Here is a 25,262-nt window from a genome sequence, read left to right as displayed (position 1 = left end):
CCTGTCCAGTAGCATCTATCTCTTACTTATAGACTGTGCAGGCGCCGCCATCACCGGTGTCATTTTGCTGAATGTAATTTTTTTTCTAATTCTCCCAATAGCCACAATATTATAGGCATTATCAACAATAATATCAATACTATTATATGCATTATGTAAAAATGGGGGGCAGGTCAGTGAGAGATTAGTGACCTGTCATAAGCCAATACAGATGAATATGTAATCAGAGCAGCACATAAAGCCCCGCCCACAGCCCCGCCCTAGAGCACAACAAAGCCCCGCCTCAGTGCACGAGAATCTCATTAACTGAAAACTACAAATACAGATTAAATAACAGCCACAAGACGGATTTCATCACCAGGTATCATTGTGATCAGTATGAAACTTGGTGAAATATTACAATCCAGCCATGGCCGATGCTGCAATATCATCGGCCACGGCTGGAGACCGTGATCTGCCCCCAGCCCCTGACTGACGGCGGCGATTTGCCGCCGTCGTCAGTCTTTCCTCCCCTCCGTTCGGCCCTCCACCGCTCTCATCTCCCCTCCATCCTGTTCTCCACTCCCCCCGCAGTCAAATCCCACCCCCCCGTACCTCACAAGTTCCGGTGTCCCTCTCGATGTCTGTCCGTCTTCTGCCATGGGCGCCGCCATGTTCGAAAATGCCGGCCAGCAGATTTATTCATTCATTCCAGGTACATTTTGATCACTGTGATAGGTTCTATCACAATGATCAAAATAAAAAAATAGTAAATAAACCTACCTCTTTTATCACCCCCATAGGTAGGGAAAATAATGAAATAAAGAAAATATATTTATTTTTATTTTTCCACTAGGGTTAGGGTTAGAATGGAGGTTAGAATGGAGGTTAGGGTTAGAGTTAGGGTTGGAATTAGGGTTAGGGTTAGAGTTAGGGTTGGAAATAGGGTTAGGGTTGGAGTTAGGGTTAGAATTAGGGTTACGGTTGGAATTAGTGTTAGGGTTAGAGTTAGGGTTGGAATTAGGGTTATGGTTGGAATTAGGGATAGGGTTAGAATTAGGGTTAGGGTTGGAATTTGGGTTAGGGTTAGTGTTGGAATTAGAGTTAGGCTTGGGATTAGGGTTAGGGGTGTGTTGGGGTTAGGATTGTGATTAGGGTTATGGTTATGGTTGGGATTAGGGTAAGGGGTGTGTTGGGGTTAGTGTTGATGTTAGAATTGAGGGGTTTCCACTGTTTAGGCACATCAGGGACTCTCCAAACGCGACATGGCGCCACCATTGATTCCAGCCAATCTTGCGTTCAAAAAGTCAAACGGTGCTCCCTCCTTTCCGAGCCCCGACATGCACCCAAACAGTGGTTTACCCCAATATATGGGGCATCAGCGTACTCAGGAAAAATTGCACAACTTTGGGGGTCTAATTTCTCCTGTTACCCTTGGGAAAATAACAAAATTGGGGGCTAAAAAATATTTTGTGGAAAAAAAAAAGATTTTTATTTTTACGGCTCTGCGTAATAAAATTCTGTGAAGCACTTGTGGGTTCAAAGTGCTCACCACACATCTATATAAGTTCCTTGGGGGGTCTGGTTTCCAAAATTGGGTCATTTGTGGTGGGATTCTGTTTTGGCACATCAGGGGCTCGTCAAACGTAACATGACGCCTGCAGACCATTCCATCAAAGTCTGCATTCCAAAATGTCACTACTTCCCTGCTGAGCCCCGATGTGTGCCCAAACAGTGGTCCCCCCCCCCCACATATGGGGTATCAGCGTACTCAGGACAAACTGGACAACAACTTTTGGGGTCCAATTTCTCCTGTTATCCTTGTGAAAATAAAATTGCGGGCTAAAAAAACATTTTTTGAGGGAAAAAAATTATTTTTTATTTTTACAGCTCTGCGTTATAAACTTCTGAGAAGCACTTGAGGGTTCAAAGTGCTCACCACACATATAAATAAGTTCCCTGGGGGGTCTAGTTTCCAAAATGGGGTCACTTGTGGGGGAGCTCCAATGTTTAGGCCCACAGGGGCTCTCCAAACCTGTCATAGTGTCCGCTAACGATTGGAGCTAATTCTCCATTCAAAAAGTCAAATAGCACTCTTTCCCTTCCGAGCCCTGCCGTGCACCAAAACAGTGGTTTACCCCGACATGTGAGGTATCAGTGTACGCAGGAGGAATTGCCCAACAAATTTTGGGATCCATTTTATCCTGCTGCCCATGTGAAAAAATTGAGGCTATAAGAAATTTTTTGTGAAAAAAAGTACTTTTTCATTTTTATGGATCAATTTGTGAAGCACCTGGGGGTTCAAAGTGCTCACTATGCATCTACATAAGTTCCTTGGGGGGTCTAATGTCCAGAGTGAGGTCACTTGTGGGGGAGCTCCAATGTTTAGGCACATCAGGGGCTCTCCATACGCGACATGATGTTCGCTATTGATTGGAGCTAATTTTCCATTCAAAAAGTCAAATAGCGCTCCTTCCATTCCGGGCCCTGCCGTGCACCCAAACAGTGGTTTACCCCCACATATGGGGTTTCAGCGCACTCAGGAAATATTGGAAAACAATATTTGGGGTCCACTTTCTCCTTTTACCCTTGGGAAAATAAAAAAATTGTTGCTAAAAGATAATTTTTGTGACTAAAAAGTTAAATGTTCATTTCTTCCTTCCATGTTGCTTCTACTGCTGTGAAACACCTGAAGGGTTAATAAACTTCTTGAATATAGTTTTGATCAACTTGAGGGGTGCAGTTTTTAGAATGGTGTCACTTTTGGGTATTTTCAGCCATACAGACCCCTCAAACTGACTTCACATATTTATTAATGACCTTGTAGGGGGCATTTAGAGTAGAATTTCAATATTTGCAGATGACACTAAACTCTGCAGGGTAATCAATACAGGGGAGGACAATTTTATATTACAGGATGATTTATGTAAACTAGAAGCTTGGGCTGATAAATGGCAAATGAGCTTTAATGGGGATAAATGTAAGGTCATGCACTTGGGTAGAAGGAATAAGATGTATAACTATGTGCTTAATTCTAAAACTCTGGGCAAAACCGTCAATGAAAAAGACCTGGGTGTATGGGTGGATGACAAACTCATATTCAGTGGCCAGTGTCAGGCAGCTGCTACAAAGGCAAATAAAATAATGGGATGTATTAAAAGAGGCATAGATGCTCATGAGGAGAACATAATTTTACCTCTATACAAGTCACTAGTTCGACCACACTTAGAATACTGTGCACAGTTCTGGTCTCCGGTGTATAAGAAAGACATAGCTGAACTGGAGCGGGTGCAGAGAAGAGCGACCAAGGTTATTAGAGGACTGGGGGGTCTGCAATACCAAGATAGGTTATTACACTTGGGGCTAGTTAGTTTGGAAAAACGAAGACTAAGGGGTGATCTTATTTTAATGTATAAATATATGAGGGGACAGTACAAAGACCTTTCTGATGATCTTTTTAATCATAGACCTGAGACAGGGACAAGGGGGCATCCTCTACGTCTGGAGGAAAGAAGGTTTAAGCATAATAAGAGACACGGATTCTTTACTGTAAGAGCAGTGAGACTATGGAACTCTCTGCCGTATGATGTTGTAATGAGTGATTCATTAATTAAATTTAAGAGGGGACTGGATACCTTTCTGGAAAAGTATAATGTTACAGGGTATATATATTAGATTCCTTGATAAGGCGTTGATCCAGGGAACTAGTCTGATTGCCGTATGTGGGGTCGGGAAGGAATTTTTTCCCCCATGGTGGAGCTTACTCTTACCACATGGTTTTTTTTTGCCTTCCCCTGGATCAACATGTTAGGACATGTTAGGTTAGGCTATGGGCTGAACTAGATGGACTTAAAGTCTTCCTTCAACCTTACTAACTATGTAACAAATGTGATGTGGTCCCTAAAAAAAAATGGTTTAACAGAATAAAAGTTCAAAATGTGAAAATTGTGAAATTTTCGCCAAATTTCCAATTTTTTCACAAATAAATGCAAAAATTATTGACCTAAATTTACCACTATCATGAAGCCCAATATGTTACAAAAAACAGTCTCAGAATCGCAAGGATCTGTTGAAGCGTTCCTGAGTTATTACCTCTTAAAGGGACACTGATCAGAATTGCAAAAAATGGCCAGGTCATTAAGGTCAAAATAGGCTGGGTCATGAAGGGGTTAAATCTCTAATATTTCTTCTTGAAACTCATCTGACAGAAAATATTGGAGCTTCCGATAGTTTAGATTGTGAAGTCCCCGAGCCCCGTGCTCTAATTACCCCAGAGAGGTTTCACCACTAGCTCCTCATTTATTACTGATGGAGACTGTTCAGTTTGAGCATTTCAGTAGATGTTATTGTCTATAGTCAGTTTTTGATTACAGTAGTGTCCAAAATACTCTGATTTAACCTCTTCACGCAGCCAATTTTGTGTTCTTAATCAGGCCCCATTTTTAAAATCTAGTGAAGTATATCGTGGCACAGCTGTGTTGGTGCACAAAATAGGTTCCCCAAACCAGTGAATACATAATATTATAAATTGGCACTCAACTTATTTGCGTCTGTTGCTTAGAAAGTAGTATTTTTATTGCAGTCCAAATAAATAAACGTTTCGGTCTGAACAAGACCTTCCTCAGGAAACTGCATCAAACATTGTACCAGAAAAAAATCCAAAAGGATACATCAAAATGTATATAGGAAAGGTACAAATAACAAAACAAAGTAAATCTCAAAATAATATAATTCCAAATGGGTGCATGGTGATGGAAGTGAGGATAGGGAACAAATAAGGAAGGGAGAGAAGGAAGTAACTACATACCCGACTGCTCTTGTGGTGTCACTAATGGGTGTCACTGCACCTCAATAAAGGCCAAAATGTATGTAAGGGCTCACTCTAGAGGCTCATGGGAGAGTAATCTCCCTAAAGGATAAGGATATGTGTATGAGATAGGTACAAGGGTAAAAGACATATGAAGACGTAACAGTGAAGCTAATATACTGACCAGATGCAACCATATGTCTAGAAAGACATTTAGTGTAGAGCTTCAGCTTGTTCATAGAAGAAAAGGCTGCAATAGTATATATAGACCAATAAAGACCCTATCACATATAATGTATATAGTGTGCCGAGATAATAAGGTATATGGTGTCTTACCTAACGTAGATGACTTAGCGTAAGAGTCACAGAGGAGATATGAGGGATGCACCCTAAAGCCTGGTAAATGGTATGGTATATTAAAGCCAATTACCCTAAAGCGTAAAACAGAATTCATCATCTTTCCCCCATCTCACTCTACCCCTCCACCCGACCTATCCATCAATGTCAATGGCTGCTCACTTTCCCCAGTCCCACACGCCCGGTGCCTCGGGGTGATCCTCGACTCTGCCCTCTCTTTCAAGCCCTTGCCTCCTCCTGCCACCTCAAACTCAAAAACATTTCCCGGATCCGCGCATTCCTTGACCGCGACACCGCAAAAACACTAGTGCATGCCCTTATCATCTCCCGCCTCGACTACTGCAACCTCCTACTCTCTGGACTCCTCTCTAGCACTCTAGCACCACTCCAAACCATCCTACACTCTGCTGCTCGACTAATCTATCTGTCTCCCCGCTATTCCCCAGCCTCTCCCCTATGCCAAGCCCTTCACTGGCTTCCTATCGTCCAGAGACTCCAGTTCAAAACCCTCACAATGACCTACAAAGCCATCCACAACCTATCTCCTCCATACATCTGTGACATGATCTCCTGGTACCTACCAACACGCAACCTCCGATCCTCTCAAGATCTCCTCCTCTACTCCCCCCTCATCTCTTCTTCCCACAACCGCATCCAAGACTTCTCCCGTGCTTCCCCCATACTCTGGAACTCTCTACCCCAGCACATCAGACTCTCGCCTACCATAGAAACTTTCAAAAAGAGCCTGAAGACTCACCTCTTCCGACAAGCCTACAGCCTGCAGTGATCCTGAACCTTCTGAACCGCCGCACAACCAGCTCTACCCTCTCCTAGTGTATCATCACCCATCCCCTGCAGACTGTGAGCCCTCGCGGGCAGGGTCCTCCCTCCTTATGTACCCGTGTGCCTTGTTTTTGCTCATGTTTAATGTGTTTGTCTATATTTGCCCCGTATTTCACATGTAAAGTGCCATGGAATAAATGGCGCTATAAAAATGAATAATAATAATAATAAAATCTATAAAATACAATAAAATTAGTCTACCGTATGCATGGTAAGTGTAAATAGTATTGTATATAGCTCACCTAGTATGTGTAGCCTGGTGGGGAGGTCACAAGTAATAAGATGGGCGTACCTATAATATACATATATATATATATAAGTATACGGCTTCATATTGAAATAGAATAGATGCTGGTGAAGTATATCTTACCCAAATGTAGACAAGGGGTACCCCTACTCTCTGGGCACATGGCAGTGTTCAGAAGGGAAGGACTGCCATTTAGCTGTTTGAATGCAGATCTAGCTGGAATCTTTTCCAGACACAATGTATTGGGAGCACTTTTCATGGTCAACTGGCAGCTCAAAAGATCTCCACCGCGAACATGCTTGGCACGATCTTCTCTGCTTTCCATGTCCCAAGGATTGCCTTGCTCATCGCCCTTTAACACCTTTACATGGATCTGGACTTACACTGGCACCCCTAAACTTGGACCATGGTGTTACCTGCTATTCTTTTTATTAGATGGCAAGATGAATAGTCAGGTGGCTGGGTCAGAACCAGAGGGACAGAATACAGGATAAGAAGACACGAGTAGTCAGTAAACGGGCCACGGTCACAACAGTAAACAAATACACAAGCCGCAAGCTGAGCACAGAGGACTGAACCAGAGGAGAACAACGCTGTTTCTGGCAGATTCCGGCCATGTGGTTTGAGCTTTAGTAGGGTGTGGTACTTTCCAATTGGCTGAAGTAGGGAGCAGATTACTCCAGCTGGACAGCAGGAACAGATCCCAGATGAGATTGGACACACCATATGCAGAAGCCCTAATATGACTAAATGCCAAAAATCAAGAATAGTCGAAACCCCATAAAGTGATTCCATTTTATAAATTAATTCACTAAGGTTTATAATCTATACACACGTGGTCTAAATTGTTAGTACCCCTCATTTAATGACAGAAAAACCCACAATGGTCACAGAAATAACTTGAATCTGACAAAAGTAATAAGAAATAAAAGATCTATGAAAATGAACAAATGAAAGTCAGACATTGCATTTCAACCATGCTTCCACAGAATTTAAACAAAAATAAAACTCATGAAATAGGCCTGGACAGAAATGATGGTACCCCTGAAAATAATGTGGCAAAGGGACACGTTAAATCGCGGTGTGTCCACTAACTAGCATCACCGTTGTCTACAATCATGGAATCAGTGAGTGGCCTGTATATAGGGCTACAGGTACTCACTGTGCTGTTTGGTGACATGGTGTGTATGACACTCAACATGGACCAGAAGAAGCGAAGGAAAGAGTTGTCTCAGGAGATTAGAAAGAAAATTATAGACAAACATGTTAAAGGTAAAAGTTATAAGACATCTCCAAGCAGCTTCATGTTCCTGTGACTTCAGTGGCACATATTATTCAGAAATGTGAGATCCATGGGACTGTAGCCAACCTCCCTGGACGTGGCCACAGGAGGAAAATTGATGGCAAATCATAGAGACCGATAATACGAATGATAACAAAAGAGCCCAGAAAAACAGATTAAAGGTGAACTTCAAGCTCAAGGAACATCAGTGTCAGATCGTACCATCTGTCGTTGCATGAGCCACAGTGGACTTCTTGGGAGACGACCAAGGGGGACACCATTGTTGAAAAAAAAAAAAAATCGTAAAACAGCCAGACTGGAATTTGCCAAACTACATGTTGACAAGCCAAAAAGCTTCTGGGAGAATGTCCTATGGACAGATGAGACAAAAATGTATCTTTTTGGCAATGCACATCAGCTGTATGCTCACAGATGGAAAAATGAAGCATATCAAGAAAATAACACTGTCCCTACTGTGAAACGTGGAGGAGGCTCTCTTATGTTCTGGGGCTGCTTTGCTTCATCTGGCACAAGGTGTCTAGAATGTGCAGGATACAATGAAATCTCAAAACTATCAAGGGATTCTAGAGAGAAATGTGCTGCCCAGTGTCAGAAAGCTGGGTCTTAGTCGCTGGTCATGAGCCTTGCAACAGGATAATGACCCAAAACACACAGCTAAAAACACCCAAGAATGGCTAAGAGGAAAACATTGGACTATTCTGAAGTGGCCTTTTATGAGCCCTGACATAAATCCTATTGAGCATCTTTGGAAAGAGCTGAAACATGCTGTCTGGAAAAGGCAACCTTCAGACACGAGACAACTGGAGCAGTTTGCTCTTGAGGAGTGGCCAAAATACCTATCGAGAGGTGCAGAAGTCTCATTGACAGTTACAAGAATCGTTTGATTGCAGTGATTGCCTCAAAAGGTTGTGCAACAAAATATTAACCCTTTCGCGCCAGAGCCTGTTTTTTCCTTCGTGACCGGGCCAATGTTTTCAATTCTGACCAGTGTCACTTTATGAGGTCATAACTCTAAAACGCTTCAATGAATCCTGGTGATTCTGAGACTTTTTCTTATGACATATTGTACTTTATGATAGTGATAACATTTCTTTGATATAACTTGCGTTTATTTGTAAAAAAAAAAATGGAAATTTGGAGAAAATTTTAAAAATTTGGCAATTTTCTAAATATTATTATGCTCTTAAATTAGAGTCCTATCACACAAAATAGTTAATTAAAACATTTTCCACATGTCTGCTTGACATCAGCACAATTTTGAAACCAAATTTTTTTTGTAAGGGCTAAAAGTTGACCAATGATTTCTCATTTTTAGAACAAAATTTACAAAACCATTTTTTTAAGGACCACATCACATTTGAAGTGAGTTTGGGTGATCAATATGACAGAAAATATTCAAAAGTGACATCATTCTAAAATCTGCACCCCTCAAAGTGCTCAAAACCACATTCAAGAAGTTTATTAACCCTTCAGGTGCTTCACAGCAATGAATGGAATGTGAAAGGAAAAAATAAACATTTACTTTTCTTTTACAAAAATGTTCCTTTAAACCTAATTTTTGTTACTTTTGCAAGGTTAACAGGAGAAAATGGACTACACATTTTGTTTTGCAATTTCAACTGAGTATATCGATACCCCATATATGGGGTAATCTACTGTTTGGGTGCACGGCAGGGCTCGGAATAGAAGGCGCGCTATTTGACTTGTTGAATGTAAAATATGCTGGAAAAATTAGTGGTTGCCATGTCACGTTTGGAGAGCCTCTGATGTGCCTAAACAGTGGAAACCCCCTACAAGTGACACTATTATGGAAATTATACCCCTTAGGGAACTTATCTGGATGTGTATGGAGCACCATTAACGCACAGGTGCTTCACAGACGTTTATAACGTAGAGCCATGAAAATAAAAAATCATATTTTTTCCACAACAAATGAACTTTTCGCCCTCAATTTTTTAAAAAAAGGGTAACAGGAGAAATTCGACCCCAAAAGTTGTTGTGCATTTTATCCTGAGTATGCTGACATCCATATGTGGGGGTAAACCACTGTTTGGGTGCATGGCAGAGCTCAGAAGGGAAGGAGTGCCATATTGGAGAGCATATTTTGCTGGAATTGTTTGTGGGTGACATGTCACATTGTAAGAGCCCCTGTGGTGCCAAAACAGCACAAGCCCCCAAAAGTGACTACATTTTACAAAATACTTCCCTGAATGAATTCTTAGTGGTGCAGTGAGCATACTGACACCACAGCTGTTCCATAGAAAATTACACCATTGGGCAGTGAAGAAAAATTAATAACATTTTAACCACTAAAATGTTGTTTTAACCCCAAATTTTACATTGGAAAATAGGTAGTTAGGTAAATGGTCACTACACCCATAGATAAATTCGCACAGGGGTGTCATTTCCATTTCCCAGAGAGGTGTCATTTCTAAAATGGGGTCATTTAAGGGGGCATTCTGCTGTTATGGCACTTTGGAGAGCTGCTAACTGCCAGAACAACAGAATCCCTCCTGAAGTGACCCCATTTTGGAAATGACACCCCTCTGGTTTTTCATCTATGAATATAGTGACCATTTTCACTACACGGATGATTTCCAGAAACACGTGGAAATTTTAGAGCAAAAATGTCATTGTAGTGCCCAATATATTGTGCCCAGCTTGTGTCTCTGGAGACATCCCCCACATACCCCCGGAAATTGTTAGGTCAGCTCTACTGAAATGTGTCTGTCACTAAATAAACCAAATGCTTGACTGTCAAAACAGTTTAAAAACGTGGTTCTCTGTGGAAGATTGTAAATCAGCCATGGAGGCAATAGGCTGGCAATGATGAGCATTGTGGGCAATAATAGCGGGTATCACGCCTCATTCCTCTCTTGGAACATACACGACATCTTCTCTGGGGGTTCTTTCTTGTTTCAGTTGCTGGAATGAGTGCAATAAAATGTCACTCAGTGAGTTCTGACATCTTCAGATTTTAAAGGATTTGCGGGGATAACATTTTCAAAAACAAGATTTTCAATGATCAAGGAAAGTATCTGCATTTCTGGCTTTTTTGTGTTACACAAAATAATTATATGTGGCCACCTGAAACAAATAAATGACTAACTTTTTATGCCAGGTATATGATTTTCTTGGTAACTGGTATGGTTGCAGAACCTGGTCTGCAAGCTCCACACCACCCATATATTTGTTTTAGTCAATGACAGACACAGGTTTTGGAGCAGTGGATCCCTGTTGGTCTGCAGTGGCCCTTGTGGCATCTGTGTGGATCGAGCTTAGGATAAAAATATCTTATTTATCCTTATACTTAGGGGCAAGCATCTATCCATTGCGTAAAGCCCCTGACTGCCCCTTTCGGTACGTTTCATTGACCAATGATTGTGGAAACCCCTGACGGTTTTTGCGAATGGTCCCACAAGCCCCCATGTTATGTTCAACCAGACTTTTAAATGGGGGTATGCTGGTGTAGTACTTGTCAACATACAGATTGTAGCCTTTTTGTTAAAATGGAGTTATCAGCTCCCCAACGATTTTTCCAGAAGTCCCCAGATAAGTAGGGCATCCTGGTTGGTTTAGTTGGCTATCTTTCCCCTCATAAATGTGAAAAGCTGATGTGTATCCGGTTGAACTCTCGCACATTTTATAGAGCTTTATTCCGAACCTTGCCCTTTTAGAAGGAATAAATTGCTTGAGGTGCAGTCTTCCTTTGAATTTTACAAGGGACTCATCAATGGAAATGTTTTCTGTTAGGGTGTAAAGCTTTAAGAACTTTTCTGTCAAGTCTTCAATGATAGGTCTGATTTTGAATAGTCTGTCATGTTCTGGGGCATTTATGGGCAGGCATCGACTGTTGTCGTTAAAATGCCAAAATCTCATGAGCAATTCATAACAGGTCCTAGGAAGAATAGCAGAAAACATAGGGGTGGCTTGAACAGGGCGGTTGGACCAATAGGACCGAATTTTTGTTAACAAGCCCCATAGCAAATGTAAGTCTTAAATTTTTTTTCATTTCTAGGACATTAGTTGGTGTCTGTAAATTTGACCTAGCATGATAGGATCGTTGATCTGACACTGACAGATCTGAGGAGAAACAGCGTTTTTATGAGGCAGATCACCCGGGAAAGTTGGTTGCTACAACAAACTTTCCTAGTGATTTGTCTCATTGGCTGGTGTGACGCTGAGATCATCAGGACCTGAACCAATCAGGTCTCTATGAGGTCAGGGGTCACAGGAAGTGTTGGGCGCCGGAATCCCCTTGTTATAAGGTATGTGGGGTTTCCGATGAGCACAAAACCGCCGACCATAGACAAACGTCGGCGCTGCACAAAGCCCTGCTAGCGTCGACGTTTATCTACTGTTGGCGGTCAGGAAGCGCTTGAATTAAGGGTACAATCATTTCAGTCCAGGTCTATTTCATGAGTTTTATTTATTTTTTTATTCTGTGGAAGCATGGTTGAAAAGCAATGTCTGACTTTCATTTGCTCATTTTCATAGATCTTTTATTTCTTATTACTTTTGTCAGATTCAAGTTATTTCTGTGACCATTGTGGGTTTTTCTGTCATTAAACGAGTGGTACCAACAATTTTGACCACATTTGTAGGTGGAATGAATATATTGACTCCACAGCCACTTTCTGAAAATTAGCACGAAGTGGATGTTGGAGAGTGAAAATTACACATTTTCCATTTTATTACCCAGCACATAATGCCCAGATTGTGCTCCAGGAGACACACACCACAGATTAACTGGATTCTTCTCACTATAATATTGCTAAATACAGGGATCCTAAATGTTGGTTGAGCACACTGCAAGACTCAGATGTGAGAGCGGATTTTGCTGGATTGGTTTATAGAAACTGTTACTTTTCAACAGCCTTTGAGCCAATAATAGTGTGGGAACCTCTGTTTTTCCATTGACAGATGATGGACCTAAGTGTGGGCTTGTTTTTTCTGAGATGAGAATTGGTATTATTTTCACCTACATAGCATTGATTGGTTTCTTTTTATTCGATATTTGGAAGGCAGAATGAACAAACAGTTGAACACCACGCACTACTGGCTTATCCAACAAGATTTTCTATTAATTGTGAACTGTCATTGTCATGGTAAATAATTAAAGTTTTTTTACATAGACTGCCATTTTATGTACAGTTTAAGTAGAAATGCTCAAAAATGTAAAACTTGAGGATATATTATTAAAAAAAATTGTTTATCTTAGCAGATGACTGTACAAGGAGATCAGAGGGACAGCTGACCTCTTCAATTTTTAAATCTGATGATCTTGAGATCCTACAAGATACAACTGAAGTGATTGCTGTTACTCCAGATATATCATCATCCATTCACAGCAAAGATCTGTCATCTGATCCTATGAAACAGGTCCCATCTTCTGATTCATTACTGACTACTCAGGAAAGTCAAAGTCACAAAAGAGGCATTAAAAAACAAACTGCTCCTAAAGCAAAGAAGTCATTTTCATGTTCAGCATGTGGGAAATGTTTTAACAGCAAATCACATTTTGTTACACACCAAAGAACTCACACAGGGGAGAAGCCTTTTTCATGTTCAGAATGTGGGAAATGTTTTAAACGGAAATCAAGTTTGGTTCAGCACCATAGAACTCACACAGGGGAGAAGCCTTTTTCATGTTCAGAATGTGGGAAATGTTTTAAACGGAAATCATGTTTGGTTCAGCACCATAGAACTCACACAGGGGAGAAGCCTTTTTCATGTTCAGAATGTGGGAAATGTTTTAAATGGAAATCAGATTTGGTTCGTCACCAAATAACTCACACAGGGGAGAAGCCTTTTTCATGTTCAGAATGTGGGAAATGTTTTAAATGGAAATCAGATTTGGTTGATCACCATGGAACTCACACAGGGGAGAAGCCTTTTCCCTGTTCAGAATGTGGGAAATGTTTTAAATGGAAAGTGCTTCTTGTTAGTCACCAGAGAACTCACACAGGGGAGAAGCCTTTTTCCTGTTCAGAATGTGGGAAATGTTTTACCCGGAAAGGGAATCGTGATGAACACCGAAGAACTCACACAGGAGAGAAGCCTTTTTCCTGTTCAGAATGTGGGAAATGTTTTACCCGGAAAGGGTATCGTGATGAACACCGAAGAACTCACACAGGAGAGAATCTTTTTTCATGTTCAGAATGTGAGAAATGTTTTAACCAGAAATCAGATTTGGTTCATCACCATAGAACTCACACAGGGGAGAAACCTTTTTCCTGTTCAGAATGTGGTAAATGTTTTAACCGGAAAGGGAATCGTGATGAGCACCAAAGAACCCACACAGGGGAGAAGCCTTTTTCCTGTTCAGAATGTGGGAAATGTTTTAAATGGAAAGTGCTTCTTGTTAGTCACCAGAGAACTCACACAGGGGAAAAGCCTTTTTCCTGTTCAGAATGTGGGAAATGTTTTAAATGGAAAGGGAATCGTGATGAACACCAAAGAACCCACACAGGGGAGAAGCCTTTTTCATGTTCAGAATGTGGGAAATGTTTTAACCGAAAAGGGAATCGTGATGAACACCAAAGAACTCACACAGAGGAGAAGCCTTTTTCATTTTGTTAATGTGGGAAATATTTTACTTGGAAATCAACTGTTAATAAACATCAGAGACATCACATAGGGGAGAAGCCTTTTTTATGTTCATAATATGGAATAGTTTTAACCAAAATTGAATCTTCTTAAATGGGTTGTCTCTTATGAAAATAGGACAAAACTAAACTTTATTAATTCCAAATGTAAAACTATACCCATAATTTACCCCCTGAAGGTTAGTCAGTAGGTGACTAATAGGAAAAAACATGTACCCTACAGCTCAGTATATAGGGTGATGTGACGTATACGCACACACTCTCCAAGAACCTCATTTCTATGGGTTTCATCATCCTCACCAAAGGAGACTATTTAATATTGACCTATATTCAAGTGAGACTAGACAAAAAAACTAAAATCAGAAAACTAGCCACATATTGGCAGATCCCAGACCTCAAACTATATGCTTAAGTCTATAAGCCACTCCAGTGTCAGGAATAGATTAGTATGTGACAATACAGTATAATTCTGGTGTTTTTCCTCCTATAGGGACGGCCCTAGTGTGGTATTGTAACAGCTGTTAATTAGTAGTGCAGACAAATTGTCCTAGACCCCGCTCAGGGTAGGTAAGTGTAATGGTTGTTTTTCTTTTCTTTTTTTATGTTTTCTGATGGGGCCATGCATACCAGGATTGGGGACAATCATACCAGAATAGGGATGGGGCCCAGCATACTACGATGAGATGGGGGCACTGCATGCCAGGACCGGGATGGGGGCCAATCGTACCAGAATAGGGTGGTGCCCTGCATACTAGGATGAGATGGGGCCCTGCATACCATTATTAGGATGGGGTTATGCATACCCATACTAGGATAGGGATGAGGAGGCATGCATACCAGGCTAGGGATGAGGGAGCTATGTGTACCAGGGTTTGGATGAGGGGGCCATGTGTATCAGGATGTGGGTGAGGGGGCCATATATACCAGGATAGGGGATAATAAGTACAGAATTGACCACATTTTTGCTTTTTTTGCCTAATTTCCTCCTCTAAAACCTATGTGCATCTTATAGTCCAAAAAATACGTTATATGTATCTTTTTATTTTTTTCTCAGTGAACTCATTCCTCATGTTTGGCCTCATTAAAATAAAAACACTCACATTCAGCTGGCGTGCCATCTCCACTTCAGCGGTGTTGAGGCTCACTGTCCCGGGGCTTATGTGAGGTTGTTACATCACACGAGCCCTGCACCCGATCAGCGGCAGCTTCACTGCTCCTTCCTTCGAAGGTATTGAACATGAACAGGAAGCCAGGACCGCGGCTGCTCTCTGACTGCCTCATGATGCTTGATTTGTCTGAAGGTGGGGACAGTGACGTCAGCGCTGATTGGGCACAGTGCTCACATGACCTAAAAACCTCAAAAGAGCCCCTAGAACATGAGCGCCAACATCACTGCCACCATGGGAGGATTGTATGAGGATTTCTATTTTAACAGGCCCAAACATGAGGAATGAGAAGGGCTTGTCCAACTAGTTATCAACCTTTATAAACATCAAAAATCCCACATAGGGAAAAGCCATTATTATACCTAGAGTGTGAGAAATGAACTACAGGAAAATCGTATTTTGTTGAAATTCAAAAATAACTCAGACGGGGGAGAACCTATATATATTATTGACAAATTGTACAAAAACATGATGCGCGCGTTGTGCATTCAAGGATGGAATATTATATGGGAGTTTTAAAAGATAAACCAAATACCAACAGAAAATAAATGACCCAAAACAAACATTTATCAGTAAAAATAACTCCTCTTTATTAGGTAAAGAATTGCGCCATTTTCCGATACCTGTCGCATCTCCAGTTTTCGTTAGCTGGGGTTGAGTGAAGGCTTATTTTTTGTGTGCCGAGCTGCCGTTGTTAATGATACCATTTTGGTGCAGATACATTGTTTGGATCGCCCGTTGCATTTTAATGAAATGTTGCGGTGACCAAAAAAACGTAATTGTGGCGTTTTGACTTTTTTTTCTCGCTACGCGATTGGGTTAATTCTTTTTTTATTTGTATAGATCAAGCAATTTTGAACGCGGCGATACCAAATATGTGGATATTTGTTTTTTTTTTTATATAAATCAAGTTTATTGAAATATAACGTACAGGAGTACAATCAGATAAGTCAGCAAGTTACCAAGTAATGTTACAAACCTGTCGAGTATTACAATACAGCATCTCCCAGGTCTGCGTAAGTTTGTTTGCTGTCAAATAATGTTGCTGGTTATGATAACACTGTAAAATATTAATAATAAAAGAACAATAATGGTATTTAATAACACCTTCTGTTGGTATCGTGATAATTATTCGAAAAAGATAAAGAAAATTTAATCTAGATAAGAAAGAGGACAAACAAAGAAAGTATAGAAAAAGAAAGGAAGAGGAGGGGATGAAAATTAGGAGGGGAGGTGGGATATGTATGGAGGGGAACGTGGCCGTCTCATCTCTCCATCGTCTGAGCGACAAATTGACAAAGCGAACCGGGTGCGTTCCGGTATGTGAATCGTCAGGTTCTTGAAAGCCAATGATCTAATTCAGGTGTCTCCCTATATACGATCCAGGGGGCACATGTGTTGTATGTTTTATCGGTATTTCCTTAGGTCTGACTTATCATTTGTTCCATCCTGTAAATGTCATTGAGTTCTGCCACAAATTCCAAAACGAAAGTGCCAATTTTTATTGGAAACACCACACAAAAATATTAAAAACAATTAAAAAACCCAACAACATGGGTAGAGGTTTTAGGGTCCACATAAATATCAGGTAAATACCAAAAGAACACTTTACAGCCTATTATCATAAATCATAAATAAGTTAAATTGGATTTTGGATACAAACCCTATTTACTGTCTTATTGGGGGATATTTGATCCCTGTGTGAGCAAGATACAGTTGCTGTTCCCTCTAACCTCTACCCATGTTGTTGGGTTTTTTAATTGTTTTTAATATTTTTGTGTGGTGTTTCCAATAAAAATTGTCACTTTTGTTTTTGGAATATTTGTGTGGTGATCCCATCTTTTATGCATATATCTTTCCCTTATGACTGTACTGAAATTTGATATGCATTAGGAGATCTCCTTATTTACTACTAGTGGATGGTGCCCGCTCAAATTGTGTTTTTTTCTGCCACAAATTAGGCACTTGAAGGAAATTTCTCTTGCTTCCAGAATCAAGGGATTAAGTTCCTAACAGCAGTAAAAAAGTGTCTGAGTAGGCCCTTCTTGAACCTAGATATCGATAAGTCACATAGGGACAACAGAGCTAAACTTGCTGAGGGTTGAATCTGTGGAATTGACAATTTATTATGGAGTTCAAAAACAGCCAACCACAAATCATTTATGGGAGGGCAATCCCACCAAATGTGTATGTAGGAGCCTGTCTCTTTTAAGCACCTCTAACAAGTATCAGGGGTCATGGGGAACACAGCGTGTACCATGGAAGGACACCTATAAAACCTCGTCAGGACCTTGTAGCTCTTCTCCTGTGACACAGTACACAACAACGACCTGAACGTGAAAATAATTATTTTTGCTCTATCCTCAGGTGACAGAGATCTCCCCAGATCGATTTCCCATTTTGAGAAGAACTTTGGATAACCTTGTGGTGAGGTCCCTCCCTCCTGGAAGATTTTGTATAGCAATGGGACAGTATGGTCCAGAGGGTTTGTTGATATACAGAGCGTCTCAAAAGGAGTTAGTGGTCTACTGATATTAGTTTGTTTGCTAATGTATGGATGAAGCTCTTTAATTGTTCATTAAAGAACCATGCGCCTGAAGGTGGTTCCTCATCCAGGAATATTTCTTGGAGGGATTTTATCACTGTTTGTTTTAGATAATCATGAATAATGGGTTTGGTATGTCTTCTCCTGTTTAGGTACATCTCTCTGTTTAGCCCTGCGGGAAAGGCAGGATTATCATAAATTGGAATCAGTGGGCCCGGGAATGTTGTGATCCGAAGGCCCTTACTTCTGCTTTTGATAAAAGATAGCATGTTTCCGGTGAGAAAAGTCAGGGGGACAACTGCCCCCCCTCCCACCCAAGGACCATCTGGGAATCACAGCCATTGAGATCATTTTCTAGGTTGATCCATTTTTTGCTATTTCTGCTATGGTAGAGATCTAAGATACATGTTCCTATTGAAGCATAGCTATAAGTCGCGAGGTCTGGGAGACCCAGGCCACCTGTCTGTTTGGATCTACTCAGTAGCTTATACGAGGTACGTGCCTGACTGTGGGCCCAGATGAATCGGGTGATCATTTGTTTGAGACGAGAGAAGAAGGACGCTGGCAAGTGTAAGGGTATTGTTTGAAAATAGTATGAGATGTGGCAGGAGGTTCATTTTAATTACGTTGATCCTTCACAGCCAAGACAGAGGGAGCCCATGCCATCTCTCCAAATCCAATTCAGCTTTCTGTAGGGCTATTTTAAAGTTTGCTTCGAAAAGTTGAGTTGTTTTAACTGTGATTTTGACGCCTAAATAAGTGAGGGAGTCAAAACGACATTTAAATGGGAAGGCTATCCTCAATTGATCAATTAACTGGAGTTGTATTGATATGTTTAACCCCTTCCCGACCTTTGACGCCACGTAGGCGTCATGAAAACCCGTGCCAATCCAACCCATGACGCCTATGTGGCGTCATGGAATGATCGCGTCCCTGCAGAGCGGGTGAAAGGGTTAACTCCGATTTCACCCGATCTGCAGGGACAGGGGGAGTGGTACTTCAGCCCAGGGGGGGTGGCTTCACCCCCCCGTGGCTACAATCGCTCTGATTGGCTGTTGAAAGTGAAACTGCCAATCAGAGTGATTTGTAATATTTCACCTATAAAAATGGTGAAATATTACAATCCAGCCATGGCCGATGCTGCAATAGCATCTGCCATGGCTGGAGACCCCGATCTGACCCCCCCCACTGCCACCGATCGCCCCCCAGTTGTTTTTTCTGCCCCGTCCTCCTCTCCGCTCCCCTCCGTCCTCCTGTCGGCTCCCCCGTCCTCCGATCCACCCCCCATACTCAGATCTCCCCCCCCCCATACTTACCGGGCCTCCCGATGCCCGTCCGTCTTCTCCATGGGCGCCGCCATCTTCCAAAATGGCGGGCGCATGCGCAGTACGCCCGCCGAATCTGCCTGCTGGCAGATGAGTTCCAGGTATATTTTGATCACTGTAATATAACCTATCACAGTGATCAAAATAAAAAAATAGTAAATGACCCCCCCTTTATCACCCCCATAGGTAGGGACAATAATAAAATAAAGAAAATATTTTTTTTTCTTTTTTCACTAGGGTTAGGGTTAGAACTAGGGTTAAAATTAGGGGTAGGGTTAGGGTTATGGCATGTGCACACAGTGTGGATTTGGCCGCGGATCCGCAGCGGATTGGCCGCTGCGAATTCGTAGCAGTTTTCCATCAGGTTTACAGTACCATGTAAACCTATGGAAAACCAAATCCGCTGTGCCCATGGTGCGGAAAATTCCGTGCGGAAACACTGCATTGTATTTTCCGCAGCATGTCATTTCTTTGTGCGGATTCCGCAGCGTTTTACACCTGTTCCTCAATAGGAATCCGCAGGTGAAATCCGCACAAAAAAACACTGGAAATCCGCTGTAAGTCCGCAGGTAAAACGCAGTGCCTTTTACCTGCAGATTTTTCAAAAATCGTGCAGAAAAATCTCACACGAATCCGCAACGTGGGCACATAGCCTTAGGGTTGGAATTAGATTTAGGGTTGGAATTAGGGCTAGGGTTGGAAATAGGGTTAAGATTAGGCTTGTGGTTAGGGTTACGGATAGAGTTAGGGGTGTATTGGGGTTACAGTTGTGGTTAGGGTTGGGATTAGGGATAAGGTTGGGATTAGGGTTAGGATTAGGGTTACGGGTGTGTTGGGGTTAGAGTTGTGGTTAGGGGTGTGTTGGGGTTAGGGTTGTGATTAGGGTTATGGCTACAGTTGGGATTAGGGTTAGGGGTGTGTTGGGGTTAGTGTTGAAGTTAGAATTGAGGGGTTTCCACTGTTTAGGCACATCAGGGGTCTCCAAACGCAACATGGCGCCACCATTGATTCCAGCCAATCTTGCGTTCAAAAAGTCAAATGGTGCTCCCTCCCTTCCAAGCCCCGACGTGCGCCCAAACAGTGGTTTATCCCCACATATGGGGTACCAGCATACTCAGGACAAACTGGGCAACAACTGTTGGGGTCCAATTTCTCCTGTTACCCTTGCAAAAATAAAAAATTACTTGCTAAAACATAATTTTTGAGGAAAGAACAATTATTTTTTATTTTCACGGCTCTGCGTTATAAACTTCTGTGAAGCACTTGGGGGTTGAAAGTGCTCACCACACATCTAGATAAGTTCCTTGGGGGGGTCTAGTTTCCAAAATGGGGTCACTTGTGGGGTGTTTTTACTGTTTAGGCACATCAGGGGCTTTGCAAATGCAACGTGACGCCCGCAGACCATTCCATCAAAGTCTGCATTTCAAATGTCACTACTTCCCTTCCGAGCCCTGACGTGCGCCCAAACAGTGGTTTACCCCCACATATGGGGTATCAGCGTACTCACAACAAACTGGGCAACAAATATTGGGGTCCAATTTCTCCTGTTACCCTTGTGAAAATAAAAAAATTGCTTGCTAAAACATCTTTTTTGAGGAAAGAAAAATGATTTTTTATTTTCACGGCTCTGCGTTGTAAACTTCTGTGAAGCACTTGGGGCTTGAATGTGCTCACCACACATCTAGATAAGTTCCTTGGGGGGTCTAATTTCCAAAATGGGGTCACTTGTGGGGGGTTTCTACTGTTTAGGCACATCAGGGGCTCTGCAAATGCAACGTGACGCCCGCAGACCATTCCATCAAAGTCTGCATTTCAAATGTCACTACTTCCCTTCTGAGCCCTGACGTGCGCCCAAACAGTGGTTTACCCCCACATATGGGGTATCAGCGTACTCAAAACAAACTGGGCAACAAATATTGGGGTCCAATTTCTCCTGTTACCCTTGTGAAAATAAAAAATTGCTTGCTAAAACATTTTTTGAGGAAAAAAATGATTTTTTATTTTCACGGCTCTGCGTTGTAAACTTCTGTGAAGCACTTGGGGGTTCAAAGTGCTCACCACACATCTAGATAAGTTCCCTTGGGGGTCTAGTTTCCAAAATGGGGTCACTTGTGGGGAGTTCCTACTGTTTAGGCACATCAGGGGCTCTGCAAACGCAACCTGACGCCTGCAGAGCATTCCATCAAAGTCTGCATTTCAAAATGTCACTACTTCCTTTCCGAACCCCGACGTGTGCAAAAACAGTGGTTTCCCCCACATATGGGGTATCAGCGTACTCAGGAGAAACTGGACAACAACTTTTGGGGTCCAATTTCTCCTGTTACCCTTGGGAAAATAAAAATTGTGGGCTAAAAAATCATTTTTGAGAAAAGAAAAATTATTTTTTATTTTCATGGCTCTGCGTTATAAACTTCTGTGAAGAACTTGGGGGTTCAAAGTGCTCACCACACATCTAGATTAGTTCCTTGGGAGGTCTAGTTTCCAAAATGGGGTCACTTGTGGGGGAGCTCCAATGTTTAGGCACACGGGCTCTCCAAACGCGACATGGTGTCCGCTAATGATTGGAGCTAATTTTTCATTCAAAAAGCCAAATGGCGTGCCTTCCCTTCCGAGCCCTGCTGTGCGCCCAAACAGTGGTTTACCCCCACATATGGGGTATCATCTTACTCAGGACAAACTGGACAACAACATTTGGGGTCCAATTTCTCCTATTACCCTTGGGAAAATAAAAAATTCCGGGCTAAAAATCATTTTTGAGGAAAGAAAAATTATTTTTTATTTTCACGGCTCTGCGTTATAAACTTCTGTGAAGCACCTGGGGGTTTTAAGTGCTCACTATGCATCTAGATAAGTTCCTTGGGGGTCTAGTTTCCAAAATGGGGTCACTTGTAGGGGAGCTCCAATGTTTAGGCACACAGGGGCTCTCCAAACGCGACATGGTGTCCGCTAACGATTGGAGCTAATTTTCCATTCAAAAAGTCAAATGGCGCGCCTCCCCTTCCGAGCCTTGCCGTGCACCGAAACAGTGGTTTACCCCCACATATGAGGTATCGGCATACTCAGGAGAAATTGCCCAACAAATTTTAGGATCCATTTTATCCTGTTGCCCATGTGAAAATTAAAAAATTGAGGCTAAAAGAAATTTTGTGTGAAAAAAAAGTACTTTTTCATTTTTACGGATCAATTTGTGAAGCACCTGAGGGTTTAAAGTGCTCATTATGCTTCTAGATAAGTTCCTTGGGGGGTCTAGTTTCCAAAATGGGGTCACTTGTGTGGGAGCTCCAATGTTTAGGCACACATGGGCTCTCCAAGCGTGACATGGTGTCCGCTAGCGATGGAGATAATTTTTCATTCAAAAAGTCAAATGGCGCTCCTTCCCTTCCGAGCCTTACCATGTGCCCAAACAGTGGTTTACCCCCACATATGAAGTATCGGTGTACTCAGGAGAAATTGTCCAACAAATTTTAGGAACCATTTTATCCTGTTGCCCATGTGAAAATGAAAAAATTGAGGCTAAAATAATTTTTTTGTGAAAAAAAAGTACTTTTTCATTTTTACGGATCAATTTGTGAAGCACCTGGGGGTTTAAAGTGCTCACTATGCTTCTAGATAAGTTCCTTGGGGGGTCTAGTTTCCAAAATGGGGTCACTTGTGGGGGAGCTCCAATGTTTAGGCACACGGGGGCTCTCCAAACATGACATGGTGTCCGCTAAAGATTGGAGCCAATTTTTCATTCAAAAAGTCAAATGGCGCTCTTTCCCTTCTGAGCCCTGCCGTGCGCCCAAACAGTGGTTTACCCCCACATATGAGGTATCAGCGTACTCAGGACAAATTGGACAACAACGTTCGTGGTCCAGTTTCTCCTTTTACCCTTGGGAAAATAAAAAAATTGTTGCTAAAAGATCATTTTTGTGACTGAAAAGTTAAATGTTCATTTTTTACTTCCATGTTGCTTCTGCTGCTGTGAAACACCTGAAGGGTTAATAAACTTCTTGAATGTGGTTTTGAGCACCTTGAGGGGTGCAGTTTTTAGAATGGTGTCACTTTTGGGTATTTTCAGCCATATAGAACCCTCAAAATGACTTCAAATGTGAGGTGGTCCCTAAAAAAAATGGTTTTGTAAATTTTGTTGTAAAAATGAGAAATCACTGGTCAAATTTTAACCCTTATAACTTCCTAGCAAAAAAAAAAATTGTTTCCAAAATTGTGCTGATGTAAAGTAGACATGTGGGAAATGTTATTTATTAACTATTTTGTGTCACATAACTCTCTGGTTTAACAGAATAAAAATTCAAAATGTGAAAATTGCGAAATTTTCAAAATTTTTGCCAAATTTCTGTTTTTTTCACAAATAAACGCAGAAATTATCGACCTAAATTTACCACTAACATGAAGCCCAATATGTCTCGAAAAAACAATCTCAGAATCGCTAGGATCCGTTGAAGCGTTCCTGAGTTATTACCTCATAAAGGGACACTGGTCAGAATTGCAAAAAATGGCAAGGTCATTAAGGCCAAAATAGGCTGGGTCATGAAGGGGTTAAAATTTCCGATTTGTGGGAATTCATCTTAAAGTTGCTTAAAAGGCCAAATTTATGTAGTTCCGAGATAATGTTCAGCAAACTCGTAGACGGAGATGAGATATATAAAAGGATGTCCTCTGCAAAGAGTGCTAGTTTATATTCATCTGACAGTAATTTTATTCCTTTGAGGGGTTGTTTTGTACTGCTATTGCCAGATGCTCCATTGTTAGTATGTACAGAAAGGGGGAAAGCTGGCACCCCTGTCTTGTACCATTCCCGACCGGAAACACACTTGAGAGTGCACCATTGACCTTGACTTGGGTACTGGGAGATGTACAGTATACAGGGCGGTTATCCTACGCAACATGTTTTCTTTTAGGCTGATTCCCTCTAGAGTCTGGAAAATTAATTCCCAATGTACCCGATCGAAAGCTTTTTCAGCATCGATTGACATAATACATTGGGGATCTCCTTCTTTACTCGCTCTATCAGTTAGGGAAACAGTTCTAATTGTGTTGTCTCTTGCCTCCCAACCTGGGACAAAGCCAACTTGGTCCTGATTTATCAGTTTTGGCATGAGGGGACATAATCTATTTGCTAACATCTTCGCATATATTTTAATATCTATATTTATCAAAGATATCGGGTGATAGTTGTTGCATGTAGAAAGGTCTTTGCCAGGTGGGAAGTACTGTGATGTGAGCAGTAAACGCCTGTGGTGGGAAAGAGCCCCCCCAGTGACATAAAGTTACAGACCTTCAAGAATTCTGGGCTTAATAGTGTGGTGAACTTCTTGTAAAAGCCTGCTGAGTACCCGTCAGGGCCCGGACTCTTCCCTTGTTTAAGGGCGTTAATGGTTTCAGATACCTCTTCCAATGAGAAGTCCTTTTCCAGGTCAAAATAATTTGTCTTCTGGTAGTAAGGGTAGTTTATTTCGTTGTAAGTATGATTTGATTTTGCTACGGAGTGATTGTAGTGGAGCATCGTTATAATGCCCTGCTATGTTATATAAGGATTTGTAATAATCGCTAAAGCTGGAGAGTATATCTTTAGTAGGGTTGAGCGAAACGGATCGGACAAATTCAAAAATCGCCGACTTTCGGCAATGTCGGGTTTCAAGAAACCCGACCCGATCCTAGAATGGGATCGGCCATACGGTCGGCGATCAGCGCGCCAATGTCGCGTTTCGTATGACGCGTTCAGCGCCATTTTTCAGGCAATGAAGGAGGACGCAGAGTGTGGGCAGCGTGATGACATAGGTCTCGGTCCCCACCATCTTAGAGAAGGGCATGACAGTGATTGGCTTGATTTCTGTGGCTTCACAGGGGCTATAAAGGGGCATGCACGCTGACCGCCATCTTACTTCTGCCGATCGTAGCATAGGGAGAGATTGCTGCAGCTTCATCAGAGGGAGGTATATAGGGATATAGTTAGGGAGGGAAGATTAACCCCCAAACTGCTTGTGCTGTAGCGATTTCCACTGTCCAACACCACATTTGTTTTGCAGGGACAGTGGAGGCTATATTTTTGTGCATCAGCTCTGTAGCTTATTAGGCTGTC

General features: G+C 41.8%; 1 protein-coding gene across 1 annotated transcript in view; it reads left to right on the top strand.

Moving 5' to 3' along the window:
- The window catches only part of LOC143766870 (uncharacterized), a 512,717-nt gene extending 497,207 nt beyond the window's left edge, over nucleotides 1-15,510 (top strand). The window contains exon 7 of the mRNA XM_077254866.1: nucleotides 12,758-15,510. Coding sequence (XP_077110981.1) covers nucleotides 12,758-14,118 — 1,361 coding nt within the window. The 3' untranslated portion in view covers nucleotides 14,119-15,510. The remainder of the gene's footprint in view (nucleotides 1-12,757) is intronic.
- Nucleotides 15,511-25,262: the final 9,752 nt, after the last annotated feature.

This window comes from Ranitomeya variabilis, chromosome 4 (genome assembly GCF_051348905.1).
Source record: "Ranitomeya variabilis isolate aRanVar5 chromosome 4, aRanVar5.hap1, whole genome shotgun sequence".
Lineage (NCBI taxonomy): Eukaryota > Metazoa > Chordata > Amphibia > Anura > Dendrobatidae > Ranitomeya > Ranitomeya variabilis.
This window is presented reverse-complemented; position numbering and strand designations above follow the sequence as displayed.